The sequence below is a fragment of the Mytilus edulis genome, chromosome 8 (assembly GCF_963676685.1).
Source record: "Mytilus edulis chromosome 8, xbMytEdul2.2, whole genome shotgun sequence".
Lineage (NCBI taxonomy): Eukaryota > Metazoa > Mollusca > Bivalvia > Mytilida > Mytilidae > Mytilus > Mytilus edulis.
In genome coordinates, this window is record NC_092351.1 from 37,859,136 (window position 1) to 37,878,091 (window position 18,956).

The window sequence follows — 18,956 nt, forward strand, 5'->3', positions numbered from 1 at the left end:
AGGTCAAGATTTTTAAAATTCTTGCAGCAATTATTTATCATTGTTATCATGTCTTTCCTTTGGTCCGATAAACTATCACAGTTGAAAAGAAAATGTGTTTCATCTTCGACCTCATTACTACAACATCTCTTACAAATTCTATTGTGTCGGGGAGTATTACTATATCTACCTCTCTCTATAAGTAAATGGTGAGTAGATATGCGAAATCTTGTTAGACTCCGTCTATCTTCAAATTTTTTAACAATATTAAGATATTTTTCACAACCAAAATTTGATTTAAAGGTAACATATGTGCATAGTTTTCCTTCTGAGTGAGTTTTGAGATTTTTTCCCCAATCTTTCAACATGGCATTTCTTAGTTTTCCGTTGTCAATTGGTTTAGCCGTGTCTGAGGATATTTGATAATTATTAATCAGTGAAAGAAGTTTTTCAGATGACATATACCACGACGGTTTCTTTGACTCATACAATTTTTTTGATTCTATAAATGCATTATTATAACATTGGAAAGTTAGTGTCTGATTTTTCTAGTCTGTAATAGTATTTAGTCATTGCTTTAATCATGTTAAAATATATTGGTAGTCTTCCCAACTCAGTTAATACTGCAAAATTGGTGCTTTTTTTTGGAGCTCCAAGAATAAATTTACAGAATTTAGTATGAAGTTTTTCAGCAGGTAATTTTAGAGTAAATATGGTCAAATGAAAAAATTCCATTTCTATATTTAGATTCTATATAACACAATTCTTTTGATTCTCAACGATGAAAGAAAGACAACTCTAATTGTCATATGAAATCAGTCTGTAGCCCTTGTATGCAAACATTCGGTAAATCTAATACGTTTCTCCGTGCTTCTTATTGACGTATTCAAAGCATGTTGTCGCGGTGCTTATCCAGGTCATTACACAAATCTGCATACTGATTCGCGGAAATGTCTTCTATCCCACTATGGTGTTGACAAATTAAAGTTCTTTCCTATCTAAAGTCAACTAATGGGCGATTATAAAATTGTAGATTAATATTGTTAAGGTAATTTATATTGATCCTTGCAAACATTGTTAACTTATTTTTAACCCCTTTTGTAGAAATATAGGATTGTTCAAACTTCAGGGATGAGTTAGTATTCCGAAAAGACAGTTTATTTGAAGTGACGACTTGAAATTGGGACAATCAGTCATACTATTTCTATATCGAAGAATTGAAGACTTTGGGGGGGATATTCTCCTTTTCCAATGACCACATACATTGCATAGAAGTTTTGCTCTATGGTCGATCCATTTTTGTAAAGTTTAAATGTTAGGCATTATTTGAGGGCACTGTTTTCTAAACAGAAACCTGTTATCTTTTAATTGTAAACTATATTTACATGACCTTTCAAAAGTAACACAACGCATCACGGAAGTAAAATATATGTAAGTTTTTCATTTATTGTTATGAATGTTTCTGTGAAGCTTTTGTTTTTGTTTTGAATTTTTGTAATCTGCACAGGCTAGCCCCTTTTCACTTGGATTGGGTAAGTGATAGTATATTGTCCATCTCCAAATGTATCTCTAAGATAGTTTAAAAGTAAAATTTTATGAAACTCAAAAACGTATGTAACCATTACATTGTGTTTGGTGGTTATAGGCATACAGGTCGTTGCAATTGGCGAAAATGCCTCACAGTGTGATGTTTAAGTGCTGCAACAACCCTTTAAGAAGCACTCATGCAAAGATTAAGATCTAGATCTTAATTTCCCCATTCGCAAAGATAAGACAACTCAGCCCTTTGAACTCCCAGCTACTGCAGGTAGACATTTTTGTCCAACATTTTAAGAGAAACGGGAAATCCTTTATGCATAATTATTTCTGATCGCTTGTTATCAACCACAGTCTGGCATTACATCCAAAGAAGACTGCAGTAATACCATTTGATGATCATCAAAATTAGAAAAATACAGATTCAAACCGGAAGATCGTAGAAAAGAAATCCAATAAGAAAACCTCTACACTTCATTTCTATCGAGTTATGATGTAAATCAACGTTCACATGTTGTACTTGTCAATTGCAACGATTCATTTCGTCATAGCTTAAGAAATTATATATTCTTATTTTGGGTTTAAAAAAGTAATAAGTCTTGAATAAAGGCAAGAGTAGTACACGGCTGTTCGAAAGTCATAAATCGATAAAGAGAAAGGAAACATATCAGTTATAAGAGGAATACAACGGAACAACAGAAACACGGAACTGCAAAAAATAAAAAAAATAAAATAATTCCAAAACACACAGAAACGGAAAGTTTGCCATATTCCTGTTTGAAACTGATTGTCAATTTTTCGAAGTAACGTTGGCTTATAACTTCTCAGAATATAAGGCCATTTGGAAGGTGGGATGTTATCAGATCTCGACTAAAAAAGTGAGCATTCCGTCATACTTTTTCTTCTTCTCGAACGATTGGGATTTCAAACGCTGGTATTGATTATTGATTCTTCAATGAACAAAGTAATAGTGTAAGTATAAAAACTGAAAATTCGTATAAGAAAATGGCCATTTATAATGTACAGTATCAATTTTGCTTGATTTTCTTATGATGCAGACATAATTTTTCAATCAGTTAAGTTGAGTTCTGGAGCTGGCATGGCAGTAATTGCTAGAAGTCCTTTGTTAATATATGTATTATTGTGATGTTGCTTAGATTCTTTTGTTACTTATTCTGACATCGGACTCGAACTTCTTTTAAACTGAGTTTTACTGTGCATATTGCTGTGTTTTTTCTACATCGTCTAAAGGTATAGGGGGTGGCCTGAGATCTCAAAAACATGTTTAAACCGCTGAATTTTGTCACTGTCCATAGCCAGGAGCCTCTGGCCTTTGTTAGTCTTGCATGATTTTAGTTTCTTTTTGTTGTTATTCAGGGTCCAGCTGAAGTAGGATTTTCTCGCGGTGTTGAAGATCTATTGTGGCATTCGGTTGTTTTTTAGTCTTTGGTCGGGTTGTTGTCTCTTTGACAAACTCCCTATTTCCATTCTAAAGTTTATAGTTCAGCTGTTATGCATGTCTTTACAAAAAGGTTATTTTATTTTTCCAGGTGAAATCTAGCTGAATTTGACAGGGGCAGAAAATATCAGAAAAACTAAGTAAAGTGGCAAAATATGAACAGCAACAGTGTTGAAAACATAATGATGGCATGAATGCGGGAGTTATAATTAATTGTTGTCTGAGTTGTTGTCAATCTTTACTGAAAATTCCAATTCAGGTATATTATAATATTATGTGTTATATATTATGTATTATGTTCTTAAGAATTTTAAATGAAGGTTTAACTTCCCAATATTCATTCAGTAAAAGTACTTGACAATGAGGAGAAGTGGAAAAGTTGAACATATTATCTCTGTATAGAATAGATCGTCGTCTTTTATCGCACCCTGGGTAAACTATGACGTTGTGATTGGTGTAACTCCCTCATCCCATGGATTTACTAAGCCTCTATGGATTCGTAGGGGTCAATAGCGAATAATATGAGTATAGATTATCGTGTTTTCTGCACATTGATATCGCAAAATAATGATAATTTTCATGTTACTAGTTATTCAATTTGATTCGTTTTTATTACAGGTTGAGTGAAAGTCTTTCGCTGTGTAATTCAACCAAAAGCTAGTGCTAATCTTTGGAATTAACACAAATGCAAAGTTAACAAAAAATCCTATATGTGACTTTTAAGGTTTAACTACTGTGTTTTCTTTGTAATTTTTGTAACACATCATTGTAACATATCAGTAATGTTTCAACCGTTTTCAAATACAGTTCGTCTTTGAAAACGATTGAAACATTACTGATATATATATTTATATTTCATTTGTATTCAGATAATGGTTTGGATACTTGAAAAGGTTTATTGGGTGTTGGAATGTATTCGCTATTTTACGAGACAGTAAGTTATTTATATAGGAATAAACATCATCCGCACATTTATACGACCACTAAGCTACTATTACATGTACTCCATGTTATCCCCTTAATTTAAGCTAACTTAGAAATTTAAACGCGTTTGGCGTTTCAATAACTTAATATGAAACCTGCTAACGGAGCAATATGAATTTACAATGGTAGTCAGGCCCGTAGCTAGGAATTTCCAAGGGGGGTTATTTGGACTCACAAACTCGACTTTAACAGTCACAATTCGAACAGAACGTTGACTTTAACAGTCACAATTCGAACAGAACGTTGACTTTAACAGTCACAATTCGAACAGTGCTTATTTGTTTACAAGAGGTAGTTCGTCCGAACACTCCCCATCAACCCCCCTGGATACGGGCATGGTAGTGAATACATCTAAGAACTCATCAAAGATACCAGACTTATAATTAGTACGTCATTCGCGCGTTTCATCTACACAGTAGTTGACAATACACATAATTACTAGAATTGTAATATCGTATAGTTAAGAGCAAGAACACATTACATATTAACACATTAAACATTTGAAACTAAGTTACACAAAACTAAAAAAGAGGGATTCATAATTCACTACGCCATTCCTCAAGCGAGTAAAATTTCCTGAGTTCAAATATTCTTTCCAATCCAAAATGCATCATGACTGTATTTCACTATTTTAATCGTGTGTTTTTACTTCCCAGGATAGTTAACAAGATACGTAACAAGGAACTTGGGTACGTAGTGTGTATACATACCAACATATAAATATATTATATTACAGCGTCACTTATGAGTCGGGCACATAAATAATTACAAACAGAGAGGCGGAAGATACCAAAAAATAAAATCTCAAAAATACGGAACTCCGAGGAAAATTGAAAACGGAAAGACCTTAATCAAATGGAAAAATCAAATGATAAAACACACCAACCGAAAGGACAAAGACTGTCATATTCCTGATTTCGTATAGGCATTTTCAAATCTAGAAAGGGAAATTCAAACTCATTAGTCAAAAACGAACTACCAACATCATGGCGAACACTGAAACACGAAAAAAAAGAAACTACAGTACACAAAACACAACATAGAAAAATAAAGACTGAGCAACACGAACCCCAGCTAAAACCGGGGTTGATCTCATGTGCTCCAGAAGGGCTAGCAACTCCTTCTCTTCAACAAGTGACACAAATCGTATCACTTAATATGTATGACGTCATATTCAGTAACGGTCATTCCAGTATTCCTTATACCACATCTACGTCTACTATATAAACAAAAATTCCATGTCTAACTATGCAGCTACGTAGGCTTGGAATGGGATTTTAAATTTTATGCCTGAAAGACCAACAAACTAATTTTGTAGATAATTAAGATTCCAGTTAACCTTGATTCTACTGGCAATTCGACCTATAATATATACATGTTTTTACTCATACTGTCTTAACAACAATAATATTTGTTTACATCTTTTCTCTAGGTATCAAAAGGTGAATGTCGAAGAGGAGTAAGTTGTTTTATTCTACTTGATAAAAAGATGAGTTTCAATCTCATGGACTCTTCCTACTATAAATGAGAAAGTGTGGACATTTGCACCTTAATAAATGAAAATAAAAAGATGAAAAGAAATTGTCAAAAATATTGGACTGTACAACAGATCATACTAACAAAACCCCGGTGACTTCAAAACAATGGACGTACAAACAAAGACAAAAACAACGAACAACGAAGAACACATGTCTTAGATATCTTCGAGATGGAAAAATTCTTCAAGACTTTATATTAAATACACAAGTTGTTTGTCGAGATCGTTTCTCCTTTACGCAATATAAATGCCACTGAAAATGTTGTCACGAATTAAAGTTGATTAGGTTTATCGTACATATCTTTGTGTTCCTTGGTTTTTATCATTGTCCATCAAACACAAGACAGAACGAGGTTGTAATTGTTCACATTGTTGTCCCTTTGTCACGCATAGTTGTCTCATGGAATATCATGACACATTTTTGTTTAAACAAACTCAACAAAGAAGTTTGCAGCACCACGAAATCAAATATAGATATGTTGACCATATTACATTCTCTTCGTAAGGACACAAGATTTAATGTACCTTTTTGTGGATTGTAGATTGCGTATGGTAGAAGTTGGCAATGGCACAAGTAACGACAGAAAATATATAGAAGATAAAAGAAGGTAACTTTTAGCATTTGTCATTTTTTCGCCTGTGCCAAGTCAGGACCATCTAGCCTATGTTAGTTTGGTGTGTTTTAAATTTTGGTCATTTGTATGTTTTAGAGTTTAGTGACAGTTGTTTTCCATTCGTTTGATGTGTTTGAGCCTTTGCTCTCGCCATTTGATTAGGGACTTTCTGTTTTGAATTTTCCTCGGAGATTATTTTTGTGATTTTACATTTTAGTTTCACTGAGCTAGTAAACAATATTTAGGGTCCATCCGTAGCCTCCAGTTGCGTGATTATCTCCATGTGTTGAGGACCCATTTGTGGCCATGAGCTTTTTTCTAATCTTTGGTTGAATTGTTGTCTCTTTGATATTTCTATCCTTTCAATACTCTTTTCCACGTTTTAATGTTATGTTTTTTTCTACATGCATGGGTTAATATAATGTACGTTTGAATGGCAAAGGAATGACTAACTCGATTTTCTTTATATAAGATTAAAAAAAAACTGATGAGATATTTATAGTTCGGGTGAAAAAAAATATATATATTAATTTAGAGTTAAGTGATTTCGTCATCATTGTTGTTTAATTTGTATCGGCGATTGACTTCTCTACCAATGTAAAAGAGATGAAATTTTGCTTCAACATTATTCTTTTTTTTTCGGTACTTGAAAATATACTTACATTGATTTTGGACATACAGCCTCTCGATACTATACTATGTTGATTTTTTATTATCCTTTTTAAGACGTATTTGTTCTCAATCCGTTAAGAAATTGTCTTGTCTGAAAGATCATGATTAAATCAAAAGTTGTAATACTAGACTATATTTAAACTAGGCTCCAGTAATTACAAGTACTCTTAGATCAGTATTTTTTTTTTATGGTAGTTGGTTTTAGCATTGTACAAATATGTTTAATCTTTGAAACTAATTTTTATAACAGTTTGTTCTGATTTCCTGCTGTTATACCCCAGTCCCCGAGTTAAAGAAAGGATTGAGCGCGTTTAAACATGTTTCTTTTTTCTGTGTGCTTGGAACCATCCAGTTGACATAAAACCATTTCAAACTGTCTTTGGCAGTTTGTTCTTATGTTTTGCTGTAACCTACTGTCCTAAATTAAAAGAACGGTTGAGCGTGTTTTTTTTTATAAAGAGGGTTTTTGTTGTTTTGTGTTTCGTATCAATCTGTTAAATTGGTCCATTTTCAGCTTATATTTGAATTATACAGTTTGTATTTCACCACTGGCCTAGGTTAGGAGAGGATTGATTGCTTACAAAATTGTTCAAACCTGCACGTTCATAATGAGCCTGTCACAAATAAGATTTGAAGTCAAAAGCTTTACAGATGTATGATACCTTTAAGTAAAAAAAAATGTACCTTAAATTATTATGTTTATTGTAGATTACAACAAAAGGAACATCAACTTGAATTAGCTAATGATGAAATTCTGCGGTGAGCTGTTGACACTTGGTTAACTACTTTTTTTTTTATCTTTTTGTTAAAAAAAAAGTAGAAAGTAACTTCATATTTTACTGAGTTAAAATACACTTCCCTATAGTAAAAAACTGTATATTGATGACGGTAACTCTTTTCGGTAACTGTACTTTTTTTATGTGATATATATTACATGTATCTGCTATTTTACCTTGTTAGTTAACTCATTTTCTTTGAAGCATCTTATGAATTAATTAAAAAGTTTAGTGTTCATCTACAGTTGTATCTTCAAAAACATGCTCGCTTGCTTACCAATTTTGTAGGACGGCCTGTAATGCATTACAATTCAGTTTGACGAGTTGATTTCGTTATTTGTCTTATCAAATGAGTTTATTCTCTAAGCAGATTAAAGATCAGATTATGGAATTGTCAGGTTTTAATTTTTAGTTTAATCCGTTATAAAAAGTAAAATTACAAAAATACTCCGAGGAAAATTCAAAACTGAAAGTCCCTAATCAAATGTCAAAATTAGAAGCATTTAATGAAACTTCTTGACAAGCAAACTGACCAAACTTTTATATTATAGTTCGTTTCTGTGTGTGTTACATTTTAGTGTTGTGTTTCTGTTGTGTCGTAGTTCTCTTATATTTGATGCGTTTCTCTCAGTTTTAGTTTGTAACCCGGATTTGTTTTGTCTCAATCGATTTATGAGTTTCGAACAGCGGTATTCAATTGTTGCATTTATTTTTAAGACCATGTTATTGTAGATAATCTGTAAATAAGAGTTTGTTGGTGTGTTCTTTTTTAGACTACAAGAATGCAACAGGGAGATGGGATCACTTCGGAATGAAAATAACCATAATGTTAAAATGCAAGTATTGCTTTCTGTGGAACAACATTTTGTCATTTTTAGATTTTGCGAAGGCATATACATTTGAAGTTTCAAATAATCAATAACATTTCTAAGAGTAAAATATTAAAAAATAGTACTAGTCAGGTATAATAAAAATGCATGTTGGATACAAATGCATGGCGGAAAACTTTCTTTTCTATGTAAAAAAGGCTTCAATAAAAATAATTATATCGTAGTTTATACAAATCTGAGAAAAAAGTCTGGTTTAGTTCAGGTTAATAAACCGATCAGTTATAGCACAGCTAGAGAATGCATACTGAAGCGTTTGAAATTAGTTTCCCAAGAGTTACATCTTGGTTTGCACTCTTTGAGGTTTTGTGGTGCTACTGCGGCGGCTAATTCTGACGTTAATGAAAGGTGCTGGAAGCCATGGTATATGGAAAAGCAATTCTAGTAGAGATGGCTATGTGGCTTATTCTATTGAAAACAGATTAAAAGTGTCTAAGCAATTATGTTTATGATTTATGAAGTTTGATTTTGAGAATTATTTTTTGTTTAATTTGAAATTATTTTTTATACATTAGCTATCGTTGTTGATTTCTACATACAAGCAGCAAGCTAGTCGACAAACCTACTACCTTAGAAGTGGTGCTATGTTAAGAACATAAGGTATAAAGAGACTTCCTAAAAATTCTTAGGTTAGGAAAGGATTGATTACTCAGAAAAATTATTAATCCTGCCTATTTATAATGAGCCTGTCGCAAATATGATTTGAAGTCAAATCTTTACAATTGTTGTATACCTTTAGTTTTACATTTGTTATTCATTGAATATTATATTAATTGTAGATTGGAGCAAAAGGAACATGATCTTAAAGTAGCTAGAGATGAAGTTCTACGGTGAGCTGTTGTCGCATACGATTAAAACTTATACTTCTTTTATGCTTTTGTATTTAAAAAAGAGATAGTTTGGTAAATTCAACTGTTACCGGATTAAAGAACACAAGTCTATTGTTGAAGACTGTATATTAAAAATCCTGTAGACGTCTTTTGGATTTTTAATGTTAGTTACTCTTTTCGGTAACTGTGCTTTGAAATGTTTTATTTGTTTTAATATCTGTTACCTAAGAATAAGAATAAGAATAGTTTTATTTGTCAATCAAAACGCCCCGAAAAAGCAGAATAATTAATACAAATTGCGAGATATAACTGCTATTTAACGTTGTTAGTTGACTTATTTCGGTAAAATCATCTTAGGAATTAATAATCTAGAGCTGATCTTCTGCTGTATGTTAAAAACATGCCCGCTTTCTTGCCAATTGTTTTTAGGACGGTCTGTTATGCATTACACTTCATTTTGACTAGTTGATTTCGTTATTTGTCAAAGGACCTTAATAATATCTGAGCAAACAATTTTAAGTTTAATCCTGTACCAAGTCAGGAATATGACAGTTGTTGTCCATTAGTTTGATGTGTTTTATCATTTGGTTTTGCTATTTGTTTAGGAACTTTCCGATTTTAATTTTCCTCGGAGTTCAGTATTTTCTAGGGATTTCAGTACTCGAGTATCGCTCGGTAGTATCGAGTATCGAATACCAAAATGATACTCGACTAATCGGTTTACTGTTAGAATGTTGTTGCTTTCTTAAACTTTAACAAAAAATGTTGTTTTTGAGAGCGCCTACCGGGAAATTAAATATTAACAAAATTGTATTTAAAATGAAATACGATACGAATGTCTGCGGTTAACTGTCATTTAAAATTCCTCCAAACAGAGGTAGGTTATGAACAAGAGTTATTTTACACGGCTTACAATTTTTGTTGATGTCAGGATACCCATACCTCTGCATATATTTTCATCAGAAGTACTGTAGTTAGTAACCTAACAAAGAAAATTCAAACAAAATACGAACACACCACATAACATAAAGTATGAAGTGGTGTTTTAGATATGATTCGTTGCACCGATATCGACCCTCAGAAAATGCTTAAAGGCATTATAGTAAGTTATAATCATCACCCTTGATGATCATTAAATGTGTTGTTTTTTCACGGTTCCCAAATACTGTTTGAGTAATCACTTTTCTATAGATATTAATTAATTACTTGATTACATTATTGCCAGTTTCCATAACTAGTACACGAAGTTAATGAGATGTTAATTATGCTATACTATGCTTTTGGCTATTATCTAGTCCAAGGTAATACTGTTTTGGGTTTTACGTTTATTAGTCAACGACCCACAACACATACAATGGATTTTTGTGTTTCCATTTTGTAAATGTTTTACCGAGCGAGTACTCGAGTAGTAAATCGTCACCGAGTTGACATCCCCAGTAATTTTGTGATTTTACGTTTTGCAATGTAAGGAATCCTATAAAACTTGAAAAGCGAAGTGATTAAATTTTTGTGAGAACATTTTTTCTAGATAATCTGTAAATGACTTTGATTTCAGACTAAAAGAATGCAACAGGGAGATTGGCCCACTTCGGAATGAAAACAACAATTCTGTAAAAATGCAAGTATTGCTTTTTGTTGGACCAACATTTTGTAAATTTTTTTGGAAGGCACATACATTTGAAGTTCTAAATGATCGATAAAAAAGGGTTTCGGATTATTAAAAGAATCTTAGTTATATCCTATAGCACTAGTTAAATTACATTTACTTTATAACGAAGGATAATAAAAAAAAATCGAGTTACTTACAAATGCATTGCAGAAAAAAATTGTTTATAAGTAAAATAAAAAGGCTTCCTTTAAAATAATTATATAGTAACATATAATTAATTATATTATGGATGCATGGCAACGAGGTGTGAATACATTATAAATTCGTTGTATGATTGTCATTGAGGCGAGTGATGCCAAATAGATAATCAATCTCATAAGTCGAAAACGAACTGACAATTGGCAAAACAACAATTAGAGGCTCTCAAGAGCTTGAGTCCTTTACCTAAACACTCATGCCATAATTGGTTTCATTTCATTCAAGTGAATGCTCCTCTAGCATTCGTTTGTATTTCCCATAGGGCCTCATGTTAAACTAAGCCCCCTTCTGGTGGCTCTCTTGAGTGATGGTTCGGCTACAAAGTAACAGCAATTGGTCAGAACCTCATTAGGAACATCCATGTCTTGTTTGATTTCATTCTATTGAAGAAATCAAGTGTATGTATTTCCTATATGTTAATCGTAGTCCCCCTGCTTACAGCCATATTGGATGAAAAATTAGCTACAATGTAGCACTTGGTCAGCACTTCAAAAGAATCTTTTATACCAGGTATCATTCAATGTGAATATCTGTAGTTTTACTTTCTCTTAAAGGCTTCAAGATTATAAGGAAAAAGTCAATGAGCTACAAAGGGAAAAAAGTGATGCATTAACAAGGTAATATATTTATATAAGAATTTACTGGTAGTATTTCATTTTGGAATTGATTGCATAAGTATGTTAAATATGCTTGATTTAATACATTGATCATATCAGTAACCCCCCTTAAATTTACGTTAATCAACTATACATATATACCGAATTCAAGTGTAAATTGTCTGATAAAAATATCTGTCATCCATTGTCATTCGTTGAATGTTTCTGATTTTTTTTTCAAATGTACTCTCCTTTTCAGAACTTTGTTATCTATTTTCAACCGACCTATACATATGGATGCAATGATTAAAAACAAACAACATGCACTGTTGTCATTTTAGTGTTACATTTAACAATGCCGTTAAAACGCGAGGTTTGGCTAGCCTCAACACTAGGTTCAACCCACCAATTTTCCTAAAAATGTCCTGAACCAAGTCAGGAAAATGGCAGTTATTTTCTGTGTGTGTTGCATTGTCGGTTTGGGTTTCCTCTTATTGTTTTATGTGTTTACCTCAGTTTTAGTTTGTAACCCGGATTTGTTTTCCCTCAATCGATTTATGACTTTCGAACAGCGGTATACTTCTGGTGCCTTTATTTGCCATTAGTGATTTTTACTTTCATATTGAAGATTATGATTTTGATGTCGATTTGAAACAAAATAGACTGTCATTACAGAATGCACTTTTGGTTTGGTCCTTGTTGGAAACTGTCGAACAGATATAAACGCATGTTACATGTTTTTTAAAAGAGGAAATATTTTATGTACCTTTTATATCGAAGAACATGATTTTGAAATAGGAGCAGTCATTATATGCCAAAAACTGTCACATATCGTAAAAAAAGTAACATATGATTAAACAATTAAATATCATAATATTAATTGCAGTAAAACAAATAAGCAAGCCTTATATGAATTAACTACATACGTTCCCAAATAGATCAGCTGTAAGTAGGAACACTTGACTATTTGTTTTTATTCTAGATTGAGCGAGGTAATGGGGTCAAAATTACGAGACAATAATCCAGCAATCACAGACCTAAATGATCCAAATAGACCAATGAAACTTGGGGATCAGTTTAGTGAGTTGTACGAAAATGAATGGACTGATGCCTACTCTGATTTAGAAGATTTTAAAAAATTCACAGAAATTGAAATTATAGAAGTTCTTATAAAAATTCTCAAAGTAAGTACATTTGGTTGATAATTTCGCATACAACTGCATTATATTTGTATACAATTTAACTACATTTTGACATAAATGCACTGTTTTTTTCTTCATTTGGGTTATTTTGTACAAAAGGAAACTCATTTGATATTGGGTAATCAAGATGCAACTTATTTCTTATTCATTACTTATTCCGTATTCATATTTAATATGTTGCCCCCTTTTAACGCTTTTTTAATTTTTCTTTTTGTTTTGTTTTCATGACACTGGTGTAGGTTTTGGTTTGAAGAGGTATAATTATCCTGATATTCCCATTTAGCGCGTATATACCCGTTACCTGGCCTGACAAATACCCTATTACTTATTCTCGAACTATAACATATAAAGGCATCACAAAGTGATCAAAATCAGATAGTCTAACGATGTGAAGGTAAACACTTTTACAGAATGTTTTCACCAAGCGACAGGTAAATTTCTGGTTGACACACTAGCCTCCTTTCAAAATATCTCAAAAAGTCATTTAGTTAAAAAGAATGATCAACGTAAAGAGTGATTATGTTATTAAACGCAGGTATTACAGAAAAGTAATAAGTAACAAATAAGGATTTATTTAAATGAAAAAAAGGTTTAGTATTCTAGTAGAAAACTACTATAGATCACGCTCATGACTTAACACAATTAAATGAAAGCAATTAAAATTCCAAAGAACAATGCTAAATCTCAAAGTAAACTTGAAACAGATATATAACGCCGTGGCCTAAGGCAAAAGTCAAAATGAAAATGCTTGCAATAGTCAACATAAATAAACGCACGTATATAGTTACTTATACAATTGAAATATAATCTATATCTCTATTTATTGAAATTTTCCATAATTTGAAATTTCTTGTAGGAGATTTATGAGACATGTTTAGCGGATGTTTCTCAGCAGCTGTCTGGACACAGAAGCGCTGTACATGTAAGCAAACGATATTTATTAACAGGAAATATTAAGACGGGACAAAGCTGTACTTATGTTCATTGTGAACAAGAAAAATAGCAAACACATTAACATTTTGAGAAGAAAAAAAATGTTAATTGAAGATGGTTCCTTTTGCCTTTTTTGTGGACTAAATGAAGTTTAAGAACCAATTTAACCAAGCATTTAATTATTATGGCATTGCATTGTAAATTGATTCAGCATTTTTTTGCACTGCTAAGTAATTCGTGGACAGTGAACAAAATACAAGTTGATAGTCAAACAAATTTGGATTTGTTTTTGTAGGGCCTAAGTGATGATGAAATAGAAGGATTTATAAAAGCTGTAAAGGATTCCATAAAAACCAATGCTTCAAAGTATATTCCGCTTCTCCGTAAGGTAGTTATTATATTTTACAGATGATGGACATATGCATTTAGTTATTTGGAGGCACGATCGACTGTGCATAGATTGGAAAAACGACAGATTAAATTTCACATTATTCACCCTTGTAATAGCCTACAATTATATGATCCAAATACTACTTCTGTTAACCAGTTAGTTTATAATTTGCTTTCACCTAGAAATAAACTGCAACTAAGAAGCTATATATTATGCTATATTACTTAATTTGATCCCTTTCAGTAATGTCAACGGATTTAATGTTACAGTTACAGAAACAAAAACTATTGAATATGGCATTTTGCAACACTTTCTTAGGATTTTTGTTTTTTTTAATTTTCCAAGTTAAATAAATGTTATTTCGCATTTAGTCCATAACATAATGACGTCTTGAAAGGCTATTTTCTTTTTTTTTCTGTTACAATTGAAATAGCTTTTCAAGACGTCATAGAAATTTGGACTATTTTGCATGATGTTCCTTATTTTCATTTATTTAAAGAAATAGAATTAAATGCATTACCGTGTCCAAATCCCTACTAGGTCCATATTATTACCTTGGCCACACACTTTGTTTCAACATTTGCCCAAATGTATTGCTTCATATAATTGTAAACAGAAGTTAGTTTCATACACATTTCGTTTGAAAGGGTATTCAAATACATCTTAACTATATTTCTACACATATCATTGTAATCTTTAATTCATATGCCTCATTTTCAGAAAATAGCTAGTGACAGTTCAAGTTGTAAAACTGTTGTTCAATACAGAGATTGCTGTCTGGCGTACATAGAAATTTGTGTCAACCTATGTTACTATGTAGCTGTCCAAGATCCACCAATGGTCATAGACTTTGTACCTGGACAAATATTTGATAAACAGTCATGGAAGGAATACACTCGGTCTGGAACAGAGGTTGGATATGTAGTGTGGCCTGCTTTGTATTTGTACAAGGGTGGCCCGATTATGGCAAAGGGTGTTGTTCAGCCTAAAGAAACCACGATTAAATGATTATATTATATATGATGTCAAATCATTGGAAAACAGCAGCTAAAAATCATATCATTGTAGGAACATCTTTGTATTATGTTTTTGTTAGAAATATTCAAAATTATATAAAAAAAGATCATATCTAAAATCATTGTAACTATTTATGTCAGAAGATTTTTTGCATTTTTCATTTACAGCAAATCAGGGAGGCAATAATAAACACAGCAGGAAGGCATAAATCATCCTCGACAAATGAAACAGATAGAGCAAAACTTGTAATTGTGTCGTTTTTCTGGTTAAGAACTTTCTCCGTTTCACATTGCTCTCTATTTATTGATTTAAGTTTTCTGATAACTAGTTTCATTCTGATACTCTGCATAAAAACCTTTTTTGAATGCAATGTAGGTCTCATTTGTGGTTTTTTCATAGCTGACGGACTTTTTAAATATTTAATTTCACGAAGTTAAAATTGAGCGGACAATGTGTAATAAACACAATAGCTGTAAAAGTAGAAGTTGACTAAAAAAGAGACACATACTTTCAACGTTCATATTTTGAATTTGTTTTATGTATTTGCAAAATTGTACAAATTTACAACACAGTGTTTTATAAATTATGAACAACACCATAATATGAACAACTGTTCTTAATCAGTGATATCGACAAAGGTATAGTTCATGAACATAGAATATATCGGTTTTGCTGCAAAGATACAATAAAGTTTTCCTTAACGAAAATCCATACCCTTGAAAAATGCTATTCAAGGAAACGTTATACTTTAGAAGTACTTATATATACAAATGTTCTCTTAACCTTTCTTATTAAACAATTTTCTACGTCTTTAAATGATGTTACATATGTGTCTGATGTGATGCCCTTGGTTTTATTTTGTAACTCGGATTTATTTTTGCAATGTTCGTCCCCTATTTTTTTTATTTTTACTTATTATGTCTGTTTGTTTTGGGCACACATCGTTGTCAATATAATGGAATTTGGTTCGATTGTCATACAATTGAGAGGTTTAGCTAGGTTAAAAACCAGGTTTCATCCACAATTTCCTACATAAGAAAAAAAGTCAGGAATATGACAATTGTAATTGTTATTCGTTTGATTTGTTTGAGCTTTTGATTTTGCCATTTGATTAGGGACTTCCCTTTTTGAATTTTTCTCGGATTTCACCATTTTTGAGATTTTACTTTATACTACTGTTGCCACTTTTTACAGTTATTGTTACTCGATGTGAAACCCTGCATCTGAGAAATCGTTGCAACACCATCTACAATGTGTCGAGCCTCTTCGGCTTTATTTAGATTTGCATATTTATGCTGTATGTATCTGAGACATCGTTGCAACATCATTTACAATGTGTCGAGCCTATTCGGCTTTATTTAGAGCTGTATATATATGCTGTATGTATTTTGATTAAGAATCGACTGGTTTACTCTTTTGTTATTAACTTAATAGCGCTCAACAGAGAAGTAAAATAACATATGCAAAGCTTTGGACACTACCAAGTAATTAGATTGATTGGTTAATGGCTGCTTAAGACCCAGCAGCACAAATGACATATGCAGTAAGATAACAAGCTAACTTGATATAACATTACTTGCGCTTTTCTTGATTGAGAGGCTTAGTCTGATTTTTTTAAGTTTTAGTCTACATGAAGATTTTTCACTTATTCGAACACATACACGTACTTTCCCAGCGTCGTATATCAATATCAACTTTTAATACATAATTATCCGCGATCCATCAACTTTTTTTCTTATTCCTGAATGACATTTACATTACGCCATACGGAGACGAAGCTATACCAACTCAGAAGTCTTTAATATAACCAGAAATCGAACCAACAACAATCTATAGCCATTCTTTAAAGCCTTTAGAATATAAATCTTTACTCTGTAGTCGGAGAACAAACTTTTTCTTGGAAACACCGAGTCCGGTATTTTGATTGGTTGATTTTTTTTTAGCTTGGAGGAAGAATTGTACTCTGAAGTATGGTTAGACCTGTTTAAACTAGTGACACCTAATACAGTAAGTCATTATTTTGTTTGATTTTCAGAAGATAAACTAAAAACAAATAACTAAGTGGAGTTGGATGGTAAGCATTACTTTTTTGTTACACTGCACTCACTTCAAACTATTAACCTTTCACTGAGGCAATTTGTTAAAATATTTTACCAGTTGATAGAATTGTGAGAGAAGAATTCAAGCTGCAATTTGGTAAACTATTTGAACAATTGCTATTGTGATATTCCAAATCCTACTGGATAGAACATTTAAAAATGAGACAAAACGACGCCATAATAAAGGCAACAGTAGTATACCGCTGTTTAAAGCCATAAATCGATTGAGGGAAAACAAATCCGGATTACAAACTAAAAACGAGGAACCCACCAACTATAAGAAGAAGACAAGGGAACAAAAGAAACACTGAAGTGCAACAATATCAAACACCAATGAAACATACATAGAAACGAACTATTAGATAAAATTTTTGGGTTGAACCTGATTTTTTTAGCCAAACCATGCGCTTAAAGCAATGTTTAAAGTACCGCTAAAATGACAACAAGATAAAGATTATTTGCTGCATCACAATTAAAACTAAGTTAACAATCATTTTACTTAAATTGTTTCTATCAGAAGTTGTTAGCATTCCCACTTTAAAGATATCAAGGAGGCAATTAAAATTCACAAGTCACAAGACAGAAGACAGAAGACAGACTAAATTCGAGCAAAACAAAAATGACTGAGAAAAAATGGTAACTTTTTCTGTTGTGAGAATCTTTCATTTTTATATTTCTATTAGGCTTTCCTCCCATGCCGATGTTCGAATAGTCTGCAACAATATGAAATAAGGAATTGTTTTTTATGTCGCAATGGCCAACAAAGACAACTAAACAGAATAGGCATTTCATTTGAATAGAAAGAACAGAAAGGGAAATAAAGGGCTGCGCTTTAGCGCATGATACGCCCGTTCTTATAATCCTGGTACCTTTGATAACTATTAACTTGTCTTTTATGCTTTAAATGAATTTATATGATCAACTAGAAATATATATACAAATCAAAAGGGATGTTACATTAATATATTCACCAAAGTTTCATAAAATCCCCCTTTTTTAAGTATAAAAATTCATTACTTAAGAAAACGTAAAATCTAAAATTTATAAAAATGGAAAGGGAGCTTATGTCAATAGATATAAACAATTTATTAAAGTTACATTAAATTTTGTGAAAATGTTAGTTATTGTCCCAAAATTGGAAAATCCCCCCTTTTTTAAGCATAAAAATTCATAACACGGAAATGTAAAATCTGAAATTTATAAAAATTGAAAGGGAGCTTACATCAATAGATATAAACAATTCACCAAAGTTTCATGGACATTGGTGAAAGCCTTTTTGAGTTATTGTTCGAAGTGTTGAAAATCCCCCTTTTTTTATGAATAAAGCCCCAAAAATCCAAAACTTAAAATCTGAAATTTATAAAAATTGAAACGGAGCTTACATCAATAGATATAAACAATTCACAAAAGTTTCATGGACATTGGTGAAAGCCTTTTTGAGTTATTATCCGAAGTGTTGAAAATCCCCCCTTTTTTATGAATAAAGCCCCATAAATCCAAAACTTAAAATCTGAAATTAAAAAAAAACGAAAGGGAGCTTACGTCAAAAGATATAAACAATTTACTTAAGTTTCATG

The 18,956-nt window shown here is 31.9% G+C and overlaps 1 protein-coding gene across 1 annotated transcript in view; it reads left to right on the forward strand.

Moving 5' to 3' along the window:
- Positions 1–3,065: 3,065 nt before the first annotated feature.
- Positions 3,066–18,956, forward strand: part of LOC139486800 (median body protein-like) — a 49,848-nt gene continuing 33,957 nt past the window's right edge. Inside the window, exons 1-14 of the mRNA XM_071271773.1 lie at positions 3,066–3,233; positions 3,844–3,908; positions 4,615–4,647; positions 5,391–5,417; positions 6,038–6,103; positions 7,490–7,540; positions 8,331–8,393; positions 9,224–9,274; positions 10,830–10,892; positions 11,696–11,758; positions 12,720–12,921; positions 13,796–13,861; positions 14,168–14,260; positions 14,984–15,215. Of these exons, the coding sequence (XP_071127874.1) occupies positions 3,165–3,233; positions 3,844–3,908; positions 4,615–4,647; positions 5,391–5,417; positions 6,038–6,103; positions 7,490–7,540; positions 8,331–8,393; positions 9,224–9,274; positions 10,830–10,892; positions 11,696–11,758; positions 12,720–12,921; positions 13,796–13,861; positions 14,168–14,260; positions 14,984–15,215 (1,144 nt within the window). The 5' untranslated portion in view covers positions 3,066–3,164. The remainder of the gene's footprint in view (positions 3,234–3,843; positions 3,909–4,614; positions 4,648–5,390; positions 5,418–6,037; positions 6,104–7,489; positions 7,541–8,330; positions 8,394–9,223; positions 9,275–10,829; positions 10,893–11,695; positions 11,759–12,719; positions 12,922–13,795; positions 13,862–14,167; positions 14,261–14,983; positions 15,216–18,956) is intronic.